The following is a 16,503-nucleotide window of genomic DNA, read 5'->3' on the forward strand; positions in this document are numbered from 1 at the left end:
CAGTGTTTATATCTGTGCCATCCAAACATTCGCCCTGCAGACCTGCTTGACTGTCACCCAGATAATGACCTTTAACATGCCAGCTTGACTTTTAGGAGGCCTTGCGGTGTTTGCACATTATGTAATGTCTGTGCTTCTGTAGAAATCTTACAGAAACAAACGGAGGAAGTTTGCCAGTCCAAGTAGTGGATAATAAATCCTGCCTATCTAGATAGAAACTGATTTTCTATATCCTTTAGTTTATACACATATTTTTTTGTGGTAGTAAGGTCTGAAAAATTCAAGAAATCAAAATATTCAGTTATTTCAAATGCTGTTGCACTTTTGGCAAAGATAGCACTTCCTATAGGCTGAGATTCTGTATATTAGCCTTCTTTACCAGACTGAGTGAGTGAAACAGCATTTCCTATCCAGCATTCAATGAAGAGTAGCCCTAATTCAAGGAGCATACTAAACTTTAGCACAGTGTGCATCAGCTCAATTTGTGTAACTAGATTGTTTTAAATGTTATTTGTAAAGAAAATATATGGGGTTTTTTTCTTTAAATTCTGGAATGTTTGCTACTACATTTTTTTAAAGAATAGATGTTCTTCTGTTTCATGAAAAATAGACTTTTCACTGGGACAGCTAAATTGGATTTTCTGATCAAAGCCAAAAGCAAATATATTTTAGCTTAGCAGTATCACAGGTCAAGATAATTAACTTTAAAAAATATTCTAGGGTCTTTTTGTTAGTTAGGCCAAATTGATGTTTTAATTCCTTTCAGTTACCTAACTAGAAAAACATAGGGCAGAGACAAAGGACATTCCTAGTAGGTTACGTTACTTTGTTGCATACATTCTTGTGAGAGAAACTTTCATAATCTTTCCTTTGCTTAATCAATATGGAAATACTTTTTAAAAACATGTACAGTAATATGAACTGAACTGAACTATTCAGTGAGTTAACACATAAGCTTCTCTAAAAAGTCACAAATTTCTTCTCAGAATATTTTTAACTCAATCCAAGAATAATTTTTTGCATAAGACAAAACCAGACTGCCATGTTACCTATCCTCTCATTTATGTGTGTAGCTTAGGAAAATTCATCTATAAGCATCAACTGCAGCTTTAATAATTCATGAAGTTTAGCCTAAAATTCAGCAAAGAAGGAAAAGATTTTTTGGTGGTCAGTATCAGGATTTAGGGCAAAAGGTGATTAGATATGGTACTACTATATCATTTCTGGTTTAGAATTAAATGACTCAATGAGAGTTTTACTCTCTTTTTCTAAAGAAGTTTATATATATATATATATATATATATATATATAAATTATCTGCCACTCCAGAAAGTTGTATTATTTTTGAAAAATCATAGACTTTGAGTTGTGTTTTCACTTTGATGAACTCATTGTCACGTAGATAAGAGTATCTGTTTGCAGACTAAATAGATGGTTATAATAATCAAAGTCTTGGCTTATGGAGAAACACATAATATATTGTGTGAATAATAAACATTTCTCCAAATTATGCAGAAAGTTTAGAATTACTTTTTTAGGACTTGGTTTCACATTGTTAAAAGCCACATTTGCACCATTAGGAAAAGTGGAAAACAATCTGGAAAAAAAATCTACCAAAGATCTCTCCCTTGTAAAAGAAGACTTCCTCTGGGTTTCTGAGCTTATCTGGTCCTGCTTTGTCTTTGGACAGACTGTCATGGTTTTTGCTTCTCAGAGAGCCTAGCCTTAACTCTGCCTGAGCAGCAGTGTCTGCAGGGAGTTCTGCTGGAGTGTGGGATACTCATGTCTCCAGGACCAGCCACTTTCACAGTCTGTCCTCAACCCCAAGAATTTTGCTACCATACAGCTCTGCTTGGCTCTCCTCCTCCCTAACTCCCCTACATTCAGCGACATCTTGCCAGCCTCAGGACTAGTCAGAAGATGTGCTAGGAGGAGCAACCCATGAAAAGACTCTTTTTCAGTCATCTCCTACCTCTGCCTCCTCTTAAGTATATGTAGATATGGTATGATGCCACCTTCCTCCCAAACTCAAGTACCAGAATCTGATAAGAAGTTAAGGACGTCAACCCCTGTGCTACGACCAGAAACCCCCAGGAAATTCAAATATCCCATCTTTGTTTTTATTAACTGGAATTGAGTTTGGCTAAAAATAACAGAAAGCTAAATTACAGCGGCCTCAACAGTTAGGGATCTTTTTATCTCATGCACCAAGGAATCTTGAGGGAGACAGTCCGGTGGTAATGTCTCACCAGTGCCGACAGGGATGTGGGTTCTTTCTAGGTTTCCACTCTTTCGTCCTTAGCACATAGACCTTTATCCCCGTGCTCATCATCTCATGAACACATCATGCTCCTGCCGCTCTAAGCCTCAGGGCTGACATTCAGACAGAATGAAGGGAAAGGGGAAAAAACAGAGGGCTTATTCCTGGTAAGGCTTTGGCTTATTTAGAAAGAGAAGTCCTCCCCGAAGAACTTCTGCCTGTAGATTGGGAGCCAGAACTGTGCCACATCCCTAGCTGTAAGGGATATGGAGAAGTCATATGTTTTGACTTTCCCATGTCTCTAGTAGAGGAAAGGAGGCAGTTTTTATTGGCTTTTAGGTGGGTACATAGTATTTACTACATCCCCACTTCAAGATGGTCCTGGGACTCATTTTCCACGGCCTTAATCACAGAGTACCCCACCCAAATGCCTCACTAGTTAACTCCATGCATACTAGTTAACTAGTGACCTAGATAGTTAATTCCACCCTCTCCCCACCATAACTAAAATCCACCACAGCTGTGTCCCTCTAGAATGTCTTGGCTTCACAAACCCTGGCAAGACAACCTCAGACTGGGGACTGCAGTTTAACTATGGCAGGCACTCTGCAAGCTCTCTCTAGATGCACCTATCTATAGGAGAGCTCATCTCAGTTCTCATGATTATTGTTAGTATACTTTTTATTTTAAATAGAATTTAAAATAAAACTTTTTGTTGTTTCACCTCTATTTATGTGCTTACTAATGGCTGATCTCCCCAGCCACCTTCCCACCATGGAGGTGATTATACCAAACCCTTTTCCTAATCCAGAAAATCTTATAATGAGCATTTGTTTAAGAGAGAGATTTTTCCTTGTAAACATGGTATACTTTGGACATAGAGAATCTATCAGCCATTTTAAAGAAAATGTGACTAGAAGTAATATCTTGTTCAGAATAGACGAGGAGTAAGGATCACATTTTACACTGTAGATTTCCTACCTTCAAAATGCACCTGTCCTAAACTCTGCCCATCTCCTGTAACTCCCTTTACTTCAGTACCAACAACCCTCTCCCCTGCATACAATAGCAAAACCAGACAAACTGGGGCGTTTACTATGGAACCTTACTAGTGGCACCAGACCACATACCACCACAACAGCAGGACAACTTGGCTTCCAACCCCCAAGTTCTACTTTAGAAAGCTATTCACGCATCTCCCCGAAACCTCCTATTGCAGTTGTGGTTTTACTTCCCTCTGCGTTTTCCCTTGCTGCTGTGACCAGTGCTTTATGTGCCCTAGTTTATGGCCAATCTCAACAGAAGCTCTTAGACTTGCCCTCTTGCCTGCAATGGTTTGTCCCAGTTTTATACCACTGCCTGCTTGACTTACCAAGTCAGTGTGCTTCAGCCTCCAATCCTGACCTCCATTGTGATGTCAACTCTTGTACCACTTCAAGGAAGGCAGCAGATTTTTCCTCCTGACCCCTACCCCCAAATGAAACAAAACACCAGCCCAGCCCCTTGCCATATATTTCGTTTAACAACCTTTACTGAGACCTGCCATGAACCATGCAGTTAGATAAGCACAGGGGGGAATAATAAATGAAATATGACTCCTGCCCTTATATTATTTCCAGCATGGTAAAGAGACAAAGGTGAAGAATTTTGACATATCACAGTTAGGGCTATCCTAAGAACAGATACAGGGCATGAGAGGTACCAAAAAAGTAGAGATCAGTTCTACCTAGATAAGTAAGGGAGGAGAAGATAGATGAATTTGGACTGCAAGATGAGTTGGGATTTTTCCCGACAGACAAAATGGCATCAAGATGGTGATTGAGTTCAATAGACGGCAGCTTTCTATTGTAGGTTATGTGTACTTGGAGAATTTAGTGATACTATTTGACCTGTGAGTTGAATGTCCCGTTGGTCTTCCAACTTTAGCCCTCATTCATTTCATTCCTGTAGCCACTCTTCTGTGGGTTGAAGTCCTGCAGTAATATTTGAACACTATGCAGATTTCAGAAGGTGATGGTAGCAAATAAAATAGAATTATTAAACTCCTCAGTGAGTTATTTTTATACTTGTATTTAGATTTGTAATGAAACAAAAGTCAACAATTAGCCTTCCTCTAAATCGTTCTCTTTCCTTCATGTTTTTGTTTCCATTACTCCTGCTACCAGATATTTCCTTCATTGTGGTGCTTGAAACTCTGAATTCTGCTGGGTTTCCAGGAATGCTATTGACAGTCATTGCCAAGAGAAATGTGTTTTCCCCTTAGGAAATTACACTTCTATTTGGTATTATTATTTCTGACCACTGTGTTGTGTTATGAACATTTCTGAGGAATGAAAAAGATGGCTTCCTTGGAGCAATTACTGGAAAGGAAACTGGTATTCTACTTAAAAAAAAAAAGTATGCTTAGATAGGAAATTACCAGGGGGGAGAAAAAAGAATAGGAATAAAGATGGGGTGAGATACATTCCCTGATGAAAAATTTGCTTTTAGAAATGTAAGATTCCTTACAAATTATTTGAATTTTGGGGCTTTTTCTAATTCAAGAATGACACTACAGAAAAGTACTTAAAACATAAATATTTACCTCCACAAATTGTCACGAAGCAAACTCCCATGTAACTCCCACCCAGCCGAAGAATCACCATTGCCTAGATTTCAGAAGCCTTCCTTATGCCCCTGCATATCCAAAAGTCCATTTCTGAGCTCACTCAGATTGTTGGCAGAATCCAGTTCATGTGGCTTTCTGATTGAGGTCCCCGTTTTCTTCCTGACTGTCAGCCAAGGGTCCCTCTCAGCTCCTGGAGGTCCCTCTGAGGACCTTTCCACATGAGCTTCATCTTCAAACCAGCAGTAGTGCATTTAATCCTTTTAGTGCTGTGAATCTCTGATTTCCTCTCTGCCACCAGCCAGAAAAAACTCAGATTTTGAAGAACTCTCGTAATTAGATTAGGCTTACCAGAATAAATCTCCCTTAAAGTCATCTCCACTGTATTTAGTAACCTGGTCATGGGGGGAATATGTCATCATGTTCAGAGGTTCCACCTACACTCATAAAGAAGGGGATTAGAGAAGGGGAAGGATTATTGGTGTTATCTTAGAATTCTGCCTACCACAGACGACTTGTTTTCTGCTGCTCTGAAATGCTACCTTTGTCAAAAATCAGATGTCCATATATGTCTAGTCATTTCTGGAAGAGTTTGTATAGAATCAGCGTTATTTCTTTTTTAAATGTTTGCTGGAGTGGACCAACGAAGTCATCTTGCTCTGGAGTTTTCTTTATGGAGAGGCTTTAAATTACAAAATTGATTTCTTTAATAGATATAAGACTATTCAGGTTATCTGTTTCTTTTCAAATAAGCTTAAAATAAGCTTGTGTCTTTGTGTGGATTTTTGTCCATTTCATCTAAGTTGTTGAATTTCTTGGCATAAAGTTCCACACAATTACCTGATTATCCTTTTGATGTCTATAGAATCTGCAGGGATGTCACTTCTCTTTCCTGATATTGGTGATGTTTTTTATGTCTTATATCTTCTCAGATTTCTTTTCTCATCAGTCTGGCTAAAAATTTATTAATTTTACCAAACTTACTTTTGGTTTCATTTGTTTTCTCAATTGTTTTTCTGGTTTCTATTTCATTAATTTCTACTCTGAACTTTATTATTTACTTTATTTGGCCTACTTTGGAGTTAATTTTCTCTTTCTTTTCTAATTTCTTGAGGTGGAAACTGAGATCATTTGAGACTTTTTTTATTTCTAGTATAGGTTTTTGGTGCTATAAATTTCTCTCTGAATACCACTTTTACCATGTCCCACAAATTTTGATATGTTGTATTTTCATTTTCATTCACTTCACAATACTTTCTTATTTCCCTCTAGATTTCTTCTTTGACCCAGAGGTTATTTAGAAATGTGTTTGTTTCCATATATTTGGATATTTTCCAGATATCTTTCTGTTATTGATTTCTAATTTGGTTCTATTGTGTCCAGAGAACATATTTTGTATGATTTTAATTATTTAAATGGATTAAAACTTGTTTTATGGACCAGGATATGGTTTATCTTGGGAAATATTCTGTGGATACTTGAAAAGAATGTATGTTCTGTTCTTGTTGGGTAGATTGTTCTGTAGATGTCAAGTTGATTGATAGTGTCATTCAAGCTTTCTATATCCCTGTTGATTTTCTTTCTAAGTGTTCTATCAATTATTGGAAGATGAGTATTGAAATCTCTGTCAGTATATCTGGATTTATCTGTTTCTCCTTGTATTTCTATTAGTTTTTATTTCATCTATTCTGAAGCTCAAACATGTTAGGTGCATATAAACATTTGGGACTTTTATATCCTCCTGATGAATTGACCCCTTTATCACTATGAAATCACCCTCTTTATCTCTGGTAATATTAGTTGCTCTGAAATCCAATTTGTCTGATTAATATAGTTATTCCACCTTTCTTTTGACTGATGTTAGCGTGATATACCTTTTTCCATCTTTTAACTTTGAACCTATTTATGTCTTTATACATAGGCAATAAATAATTGAATCTTGCTTTCTTACTCTGAGTTTTGATTTGAGTGTTGAGACAATTTACATTAATGGATTATTAATAAGGTTGGGTTTAAATCTACCATCTTGATATATATTTTCCATTTATCTCCTATGTTCTTTGTTCCATTTTTGCTTTTTTTCTACCTTCTTATGAGTTAATTAGGTATTTTTTATGCTTCTATTTTGTCTCCTTTGTTGGCTTATTAGTTATAATGCTTTCTTTTGCTATTTAGTGGTTGCTTTAGAATTTATAATATACACCTTTAACTTTACAGTCTTCAAATGTTATTATACCACTTCAGGTACACCATAAGAACTTTACAATGGTAAGCAATTTCTCCCTCCCAGCATTTGTGATATTGTTGTCATATGTTTTATTTCTTTGATATGTTGTTACTATTTTTGTTTTAATCAGTCAATTGTCTTATAAAGAGATATAAATATGTTTGTAAGAGAAAATGTATTTTAAATTTCTCCACATATTTCTGACACCCTTTATTTTTTTATGTAGACATAATTTCCATCAGACATCATCTTTTTGCTTGAATTATTTCTCTTAATATATCTTGTAGTATAGTTCTGCTGGTAGTTAATTCTTTCAGCTTTTGTATCTGAAAAATTCTTTATTTTGTCTTCCTTTTTGAAAGCTATTTTCACTGGCTATAGAATTCTAGATTGGCAGTTATTTTTTCTTTCATTACTTTAGAAGTGTTACTCCACTGTCTTCTAGTTACATTATTTCAAGAAGAAATCTGCCGTCATTTTTAATCTCAGTTTATCTGTATGTAATGGATCATTTTTCTCTGCCTGATTTTAAGATTTCTCTTTATTGCTAGTTTTAAGCAACTTAGTATATGTCTTATATAGTTTTCTTCATATTTTTTGTGCTTTGGGATTCTTGGAGCTTCTTGGATCTGTGGGTTTATGGTTTTTAGGAATTTTGGAAAATTTTCAGCCATTCTTCAGATATTTTTTCTGTATCTCCTCCTTCAAAAACTCCAGTTACATGGTATATGAGACCACTTTGAAATTCCCTTGGAGATCGTTGATGTTCTTCTCTTTCTTTTTTCCCCCTAGTTTCTTTCTCCCTATATTTCCTTTTGGAGAGTTTCTATTGTTATGTCTTCAATTCACTAATTTTTCTTCTACAATGTCTTCTCTGCTGTTAATCCTATCCAGTGTAGTTTTCATGTCTAGAAGTTTAGTATGGGTCTTTTTTGTATCTTCCATAATTCTACTTAACATGCTCAATATTTCTTGTTTCTTGAACATATGGAATAAGTTATAAAACTTTCAATATGTGTCTACCAATTTTTTTAAAACAGGTTAATTTTGATATGATTCAAATGTCATAAAACTCCCTTTAAAGTGCACAGTTCTGGGGCTGGCATGGTGGTTAAGTTCGCACACCTGGCTTCAGCGGCCCAGGGTTCTCAGGTTCAGATCTCCAGCACAGACCTAGGCACTGCTCATCGAGCCATGCTGTGGCAGGCATCCCACATACAAAATAGAGGAAGATCGCCACAGATGTTAGCAACAGTCTTCCTCAAGCAAAAAGAGGAAGATTGACAACAGATGTTAGTGTTAGCTCAGGGCCAATCTTCCTCACCAATAAATAAATAAATAAGGTGCACAATTCAGTGATTTTTAGTACATTCTCAGAGCAAAGCAACCATGACAACCATCTGACTTCAGAATATTTTCATCACCTCAAAAAGAATCCCCGTACCAATTAGTAGTCATTCCCCATTTCCCCCTCCACCCAGACCGTAGAAACCACTCATCTACTTTCTGTCTTTATGAATTTTCCTCTTACAGACATTTCACATAAGTGGTGTTGTGCAGTGTGTAGCCTTTCATGACTTGCTTCTTTCACTTAGCATAATGTTTTCAGGTTCATTCATGTTATAGCATTTATCAGTACTTCATTATTACTCAGTAATATCTCACTGCATGACTATATCACGTTTTGATTTTCCATTCATTAGTTGATGGACATTCAGATTGCTTCTACTTTTTGTCTATTATGAACAATGCTGCTATACACATTCATGTACAAGTTTTGTGTGGACCTTTGTTTTCAGTTCTTTTAGGTTTATATCTACAAGTGGAATTGCCAAGTATATATGGTAACTCTATATTTAACATTTTGGGGAACTGCCAAACTGTTTTCCAAAATGCCTGTACCAATTTACAATGCCACCAGCAATGTATGAGGGTGCCAGTTTCTCTACATCCTTGTCAACACTGGCTTTTGTTTGTCTTTTTTCTTATAGCCATCCTAGTAGGTGTGATGTGGTATCTCATTGTGGTTTTGATTACATTTCTTTGATGACTAATGATGTTATGCTTTTTTTGACATGCTTATTGGTCCTTTGTATATCTTTAGAGAAATGCCTTTTCAAATCTTTTGCCCTTTTGTAATCAAGTTGTCTTTTTGTTGTTGGTTGATAAGAGTTCTTTGTATATTCTGGATACTAGATCCTTATTACATATATGATTTTTCTCCCATTCTGTGAATTGTCTTTTCACTTTCTTGATCATGTCCTTTAAAGCACAAAAGGTGTTAATTTTTATGAAATCCAGGGTTTTTTTCCTTTCACCACTTGTGCTTTTGGTGTCTTATCTAAGAAACCATTGCCTAATCTAAGATCACAAAGATTTATTCTTATGTTTCCTTCTAGGAGTCTTATAGATTTAGTTGTTCCATTTAGGACTATGATCCATTTTGAATTAATTTTTGTATATGATGTGAGTTAATGGTCCAATTCATTCTTTTGCATGTGTATATCTGGTTTTCCCAGCACCATTTCTTGAATGTTTACCAATTTTATTATCTTTGTCATTTCTGTCACCTTTTTCTTCATTTCCTGCCTTATATGCTTGATAACTTTTTATTGGATGCCTTACATTGTTAATTTTATCTTGTTGGATGCTGGATATTTCTGTGTTCATATAGATATTCTTGAACTTTGTTATGGGGCACAGTTATGTTACTCAGAAATAGTTTGATCCTTTCTGGCCCTGCTTTTAAGCTTTGTTGGTTGGTACCGGAACAGCATTTAGTTTAGGGCTAATTTTACCCCATCATCAAGGCAAAACCTCTCTAAGTTCTATAGTTCGTACATTAATTATAAGACTTTCTACTGGGCTGGTGGAAGTAGTAATTATTCTCAGTTTGGGGATTATTCCGTAAATACCTTCGGATGGTTCTTTCCCCAGCTTCTGGTAGTGTCTCTAATGATAGTACCAATCAGTACTTAGCTGGAACTCAAAAGGAACCCTCTTTAGATCTCCAGAGTGTCCTCCCCACCCCATCTCTTTCTGCAGCTCTCTCCTCCACACTACTTTGCCCTACCAAAAACTACTACGTTGACACCCCCCCCCCCAGGGTACCAGCTCTGTCTTATTGTTTTAAAATGTATTTAGAATTTGTTTTAATCAGGTGTGATAAAGCGACAGAGAGAGACAGCTGCCCTTGGAATAAGAGTTTGTTACTTACAATTCCCAAGAGGAGGCAGGGTGGGAGGAAGGCATGGGGAAGGTGCAGGGATGCTAAGGGCCCGCCTGTTTGGATGGAGAGATTACAGACACTCTCTAATTCCAGACAGCAATAGAAAAAATATGTTTCACAGTTTAGGCACAGCTAACGACTTGATGAATAAAAATGGGATTAATGCTTTGAGACTAATACTGAAAAGAAATGTTTAAAAAGTAGGGGAGGAAAACTCATCATTCACCCTAAAGAGGGTGGAGAGAAGAGTCAGAAATAACAAGAAAGCAAAACAAGATGACTAGAGTCAGACCAAATATCTTTTATATCAATATATGTGAATATGTTCTCTTTTTATTTAAGAGAGAGAGACTTTCAAATTGCATTTTTATAGAAGTCCGCTTATGATTTCAAGAGACATATTTAAAACAAAATAACAAAAGATTAAAAATAAAGTACAAATCTACCAGGCAGGTGATGACAAAAATGAAAGCAACGTAACAATAATACCAATCAAAATGGAATTTAAGGCACAAAGCATTAACTGAAAATTTCCACACCAGTACCAGAAAGCCACATAAATTCACGTTATCTCTGGCTTTCTTCCTTTCTCCAAGGTATTTGAGATCTTGAAAATGAGAGTAACTTTGCTCATTTTGCAGTCAGTATAATGGGACTAACCCTCATTAAAAACTCAGAGAGGGGCTGGCCCAGTGGTGTAGTGGTTAAGTTCGAGGGCTCTGCTTCAGTGGTCCTGGAGTTTGCAGGTTTGGATCCCAGGCACAGATCTATACACTGCCCGTCAAACCATGCTGTGGCAGCATCCCACATGCAAAATAGAGGAAAATTGGCACAGATGTTAGCTCAGGGACAATCTTCCTCACAAAAAACAAAAACAAAGAGTCTTAGCCTTTAAACCTAGTTTAAAATAAACATTCTTTTTGGTTGTGTCCTTTTTGAAAAAATTTCCAGGATAGCTTCGTGTTGGTAACTGCACACAGTTTCCCTGCTATATGTGACTTATCTATAAAAATTTGTGCTTCTAATCCTTAAATCATAAAAACACATTGATCAGGTACAATTACACGCTTCCTCTGCTGTGGCATCTGACTTCAGGCCGTCATCCTGCTATGTCACTATTGAGAAAGCCCAATGAGGGTGAGAGGAGCTTCTTTGGCAGGACTTGCTCTTATTTCCAGAGACAATGCGTATTGCCTGCCTCACTTGCCTCTCTGGGCCTCTCTGATATGTCACATCAGAGAGCACTTGCTGAAAGGAAAGCAGGGAATGGGAGTTTACTACGATTAATTTGACATTTGTGTTTGTCCCGGATATTCTAAGTGTTTGACTTTTTTTTAACTGTAGTTAACGCTGCCTACCTTGCGAGCCAAGAAATGATGGAAGTGGTGAAGAGAGACAATGAAACCATAAAGGAACATTTATCGAAGGTAATCACTGTAGTACTGCAAGGAAGTAAGTAGATGGGCAAAAATATTCACTGAGGATGAAAGGTTAGAATCTATAAGACCTCAAGGGTTTGTAGATTTCAGAAAAAGAGTTCTGCTTCTAGTTAAAATTAATGCAGTCGTTGAAAGTTGCATAGAAAGTGAGTAAAGCTGATTACATAGTTATTTAAATATATTTTACCACCTCTTTTTGTTGGGTTTATTTTTAGAATCAATACTTCTCTCTTGTACTGAGAAGACTCTCAATAATATTTATAGAATAAATGAGTTATATTAAAATGTAAGTAAAACATTGGAAAAGAACTAACATTACTAAGACCTAATAACTCAGTGAGGCTTTCTTGTTCTCCAATGCATTAGAGCAGGAGCGTCCAGCTCTGACACAAGACCAGTTTTCTCTACAAGCAGGTGCAGAAAGGGAAAGATAGAAACTTCTAGCATTTGTGAGTTATTTCTGCAAATGTTAGACTCTTACACAAACACATTTGGAAGCACCGACCTCTGAAGCTGTGAGGGCACCACGATTTAGATATGTCTAGGCCCCCTATCATTTAGGTGGCTCTGGTACTCCCATGGCACCATTTGTCTGTCTGTCCATCCTAAACAGGATAGAGCTGGACTGTCTAATTGGGTAGCCACTGACCACGTGTGGTCTTTTGTGGCTAGCAGGAATTGAGATATGCTGTAAGTATAAAATATACATTGGATTTCAAAAACTTAGTACCAAAAAAAAAGTAAAATATTTCATTGATATATTTATATTGACTAAATGTTGAGAATGTAGTTACTAGACATTTTTGAATTATATGCGTGCCTTTGTATTTCTGTTGGAGTGTGCTAATCTAGAACTTTACAGTCAGTGCTGAACCTGTGACACCAGCTGGGTACAATGAAATGAGCCCTACTAAGTGGCCAGCGCTGACAGGGCTCAGGAACCTGTCATCTGCAAGTAAAATCTTAGGTCCCTCACTGGATTTAGAATCTCTTCATAAACTTTGAGACATTTGGCTGAAACTTGCCTACCATGTTAATTCATATTTCTGTAACCTCCCAATACAATTATCTTAAAGCAAGAAATGTATATGTTCTTAAAAATATATTTTCAGAATATTGATCTGTAGTAGCTTCACTCAGAGAGGACTTTTGAAAATGCCTCTGTGTTTGTCTAATGGCCATAGTGGTCATCATATTTCTAAAATAGCAATTGTTAGAGATTGAAATTTTAAAGGCAGAAGAAAAACCTCATTAGGTGAATGGGGAAGGTTGGGGCCTCATAAGGATCCTCTCTCCAGGCTTTCCACTGTTTCCAGTCATTGAAGGATATGAAAATAAAGGGAAAAAAGTATTTTATTTTTCAGCTAAATTATAAGTGCATTTGTTTCAAAAATACATTTACGTTCTCAAGGCTGGAAGTTCAGAAAACAACTCAGCTTCCAGTTAATAATAAGCCTGGCAGATGCTCACTTCCAGAATGCACACATGCTGAATGATTAGACCCATCATGTGTCAAAGCCCATCGTACCACCTGTGGAAGCCAGCTGCTGTAAAATACTCACCATCGCTGGATTCTGTTTGTATGTTGTGCTCAGAAAGAGGTCAAAGAAAGGTGCTAACTTATTCCTGTCCTAAGTTAAATCCATATGCAAGTGTAATCATTCCCAGATAGAGGTCTGCTCACGGTAACTGCGTCAGGACTGTCAGTTTACCGAAACTTTTATGGGAGAAATATGGGGTATAATGGCAGATGGCAGACGTTTCAAGGTTAATATTAACACACAGTCACAAGAATAGACTTTTCCAACTACAGAGAATGGTTTTGTTTTGTTTTTAAGATAACGTTAAATGTACTTGGGGAATTTGAGAACGCAAAGAAAGCATTGTTTTGTTTAATGATGCAAAACTACCTTGCAATTAATTGGTTATCCATTCTACCAGCTAAGTTTGAGCTCTTCACTAGAATAATATACTTCCAATTCCTAAGTGAAACGAGGTCTAGAGAGACAGGCAGTTTATTGCAACTTTTTGTTTCTCTAATTTAAAAAGAGGAAATATGTTATAATTGAATCAACGTATGTCCCAGTCTGCTTGAGAAAATAAGGAAACTTGAAAGGGCGCATAGTTCTAGGAAGATAGTGGGCATTGCCTCCCGCCTTCCAAACAACGCTGACAATTAGTCAAACTTGAAACCGCTTCCCAAGACCAGACACATCCCTATTTTTCAGATAGTCTAGTCAAGGATGCTCTGTCCCATTTCAGCCCAAACATAGGCATTCAGAAATTTCATACCTATCCAGGACTGTCCAGTGTGAAGACTTTTTGAGCCTCACATTTTGTTGTAAAAATCATTCAATATATTTCAGTTATTCAACTTTTAAAACAGTTCTGAAAAATATATCTTTGTGTCATCCAGTCAGGAAGCCAGGAAAGTGAGTGTAAGAATAGTCTCTCTACTACATTGTGTGGATGGCTTTCAGATTCTTTCTTCTCCCCTCAGAAACTATCATAGCATAATCAACAGGCTGTGGTTCTAAATTCAAATGTTCTACCGCTGGATTTCCATTGTCTACATGAAAAGAACTTTTTATCTTCTTGAGGAAAATGGGCCTTTTTAACTAAAAAATTTACTGGGCTGCTTGTCTGTCTTCCTTCCAAGGTCTAGAGACTTTATACACAGTATCAGACGGTTGCGTTTATTTGCAGTGCTTCAACACTGCATAAGTTATTTCCCTTTCCTTGAACAAATATATCAGACTCATAGTTGTTTCCAGAAGAGTATACTACGGCCTGTGGCATCTTAGGTTTGTTCTTTCTTCACCTGACTAAATTCTACCTGTCGTTTAAGACTTGGCTCCTGGGGCCGGCCTGGTGGCACAGCGGTTAAGTTCACACATTCCGCTTCGCCGGTTCGGATCCCGGGTGCAGACATGGCACCGCTTGGCATGCCATGCTGTGGTAGGCGTCCCACGTATAAAGTAGAGGAAGTTAGGCATGGATGTTAGCTCAGCGCCAGTCTTCCTCAGCAAAAAGAGGAAGATTGGCAGTAGTTAGCTCAGGGCCAATCTTCCTCAAAAAAAAAAAGACTTGGCTCCAGTGTCATCTCCAAGAGGCATTTCCTAGCCCCTGGATTTGATTAGATGTCCCTCCCTTTGCCTCCCATGGCCCTCTATGTAAAATTATAATATTGCATTTTTACACAGTATTTAAACAGTCATCTTTCCCCTCTCACCCACCTTGAGGTAAGAAACTGTTTTTCTGTCTTGATATCCCTAGGGCCCAACACAATGCATGATACTTGGTGAGCAACCAATAAATGTATAGTAGGTGGATGGATGAGGAAAGCTTAGAGAATTGAGTTGAAGCCTTTTTTGTGTATGGATCTCTTTGGCTCTCTGCTAAAGTGTATGGAGCCCTTCTCAGAATAATGTTTTTAAATGCATTAAATAAATACGTGAGGTTATTAAAAAAAATTACATTGAAATATGCTTATCAAAATATCTTAAAAACAAATTTGTGATATATAATGTGTGTCTTTTATTAACACACAAAATAATGAGATATAATAACACTCAGAATTACTATTGTAATTTTGTAGTGATGAGCATAGTTTTTTAGTTGTCTGCAACAAGTTTACTGTGGTTTGAAAATATTCATAATTTTATAGGTGACAAAATATAGGTGTTACTAATACTACTATGGTTTGTTACCTGTATTCATAATTAAAGGAAATAAAATTATAGTTAGAGGTTAGCAAAAATAAAAGTGTAATGTTTTTCCTATCCACCAGCCCCACCCCTGTGCCGCCGCTTCTGCCCTTGAACGTGCATAGACGTGTAGGCCCCAAGTGAAGAAGCCCTGTGCTAGAGACACTAAAGAAGGTTAGGTGGCTTGGGCACTGGCCTGAGAACACGAAGCCGTAAGTTTCACTCAAGAGACTAGATTATTTTGAGTTGTTGGGGAGCCATTGAAGGGTTTAAGAAATGGAGTTTAATAATCAGGGTGATATTCAAAATGTTTGACAACTGTGTGACATAGCCACTGACCCATCAGAACATATGCTCTCTGTGAACAGCCAGTTCAGAGGAACCAGTTCCTATCAGTCAGCCCTAGCAATGTGGCTAGAGTAACAAATGAGAGAGATTATTTTGGGGAAAATGTGTGGCAGAATATTGGAAAAGAATGAAATTTGACGTGAGGAGACCATTTAGAAGGCTTTTACGAGAACCAAGGCAGTGGAATTGGGGGTGGAGAGGGAGAAGAATCTGGAAAGATTTATGAAGTAGAATCAAAGGCACTTAGTGTATGAGAGAGTGGAGACGGAGGAGCCTAAGCTTACTTCTCTGTGTTTGGATTTGGTAAAAATGTCGGAAATATGAGAGGAGACGCAACATCAAGTTGTGGAAGATGGTTGAGAAAGAAGTTCATTTTGATACTTTTGTTTGAGATACCTGTGGGACATCCAAGTGGACACATGTCTGACAGGTAGCTGGATATTTGGGTATGAAGCTTAGAAAAGTAGTCTCAGCTTAATTTTGATTTGAGAGTGAGGAGGATATAGTTGAAGCCATGAGCGTGGAGAAGAGTGACCTAAGGGAGTATGTAGTATAAGGAGAGAAGACATCTGAAGCTTGATCCTTGGGGAACACAGCTTAGAAGTTCGGAGGAAGGAGAGGAGCTAATGATTAGGATGGGAGTGGAGCGGGGAGGGACAAGAATGAGAACCAGGATGGAATAAACCAA

General features: G+C 37.3%; 1 protein-coding gene across 5 annotated transcripts in view; it reads left to right on the plus strand.

Moving 5' to 3' along the window:
- LDAH (lipid droplet associated hydrolase) overlaps nucleotides 1-16,503 on the plus strand; it is a 98,844-nt gene that overhangs the window by 69,898 nt on the left and 12,443 nt on the right. For 4 of the 5 annotated variants that reach the window (XR_006528866.2, XM_044772002.2, XM_044772003.2 and 1 more), the window contains one exon: nucleotides 11,666-11,748. The exons of the other annotated variant lie outside the window; for it this stretch is intronic. Coding sequence is in view for 3 of the 4 variants with exons in the window: in XM_044772002.2 (XP_044627937.2) it covers nucleotides 11,666-11,748 (83 nt within the window). In the remaining variant the exon portion in view is untranslated. The remainder of the gene's footprint in view (nucleotides 1-11,665; nucleotides 11,749-16,503) is intronic. 5 annotated transcript variants of the gene reach the window in all.

Source organism: Equus asinus, chromosome 6 (genome assembly GCF_041296235.1).
Source record: "Equus asinus isolate D_3611 breed Donkey chromosome 6, EquAss-T2T_v2, whole genome shotgun sequence".
NCBI classification, from domain to species: Eukaryota; Metazoa; Chordata; class Mammalia; order Perissodactyla; family Equidae; genus Equus; species Equus asinus.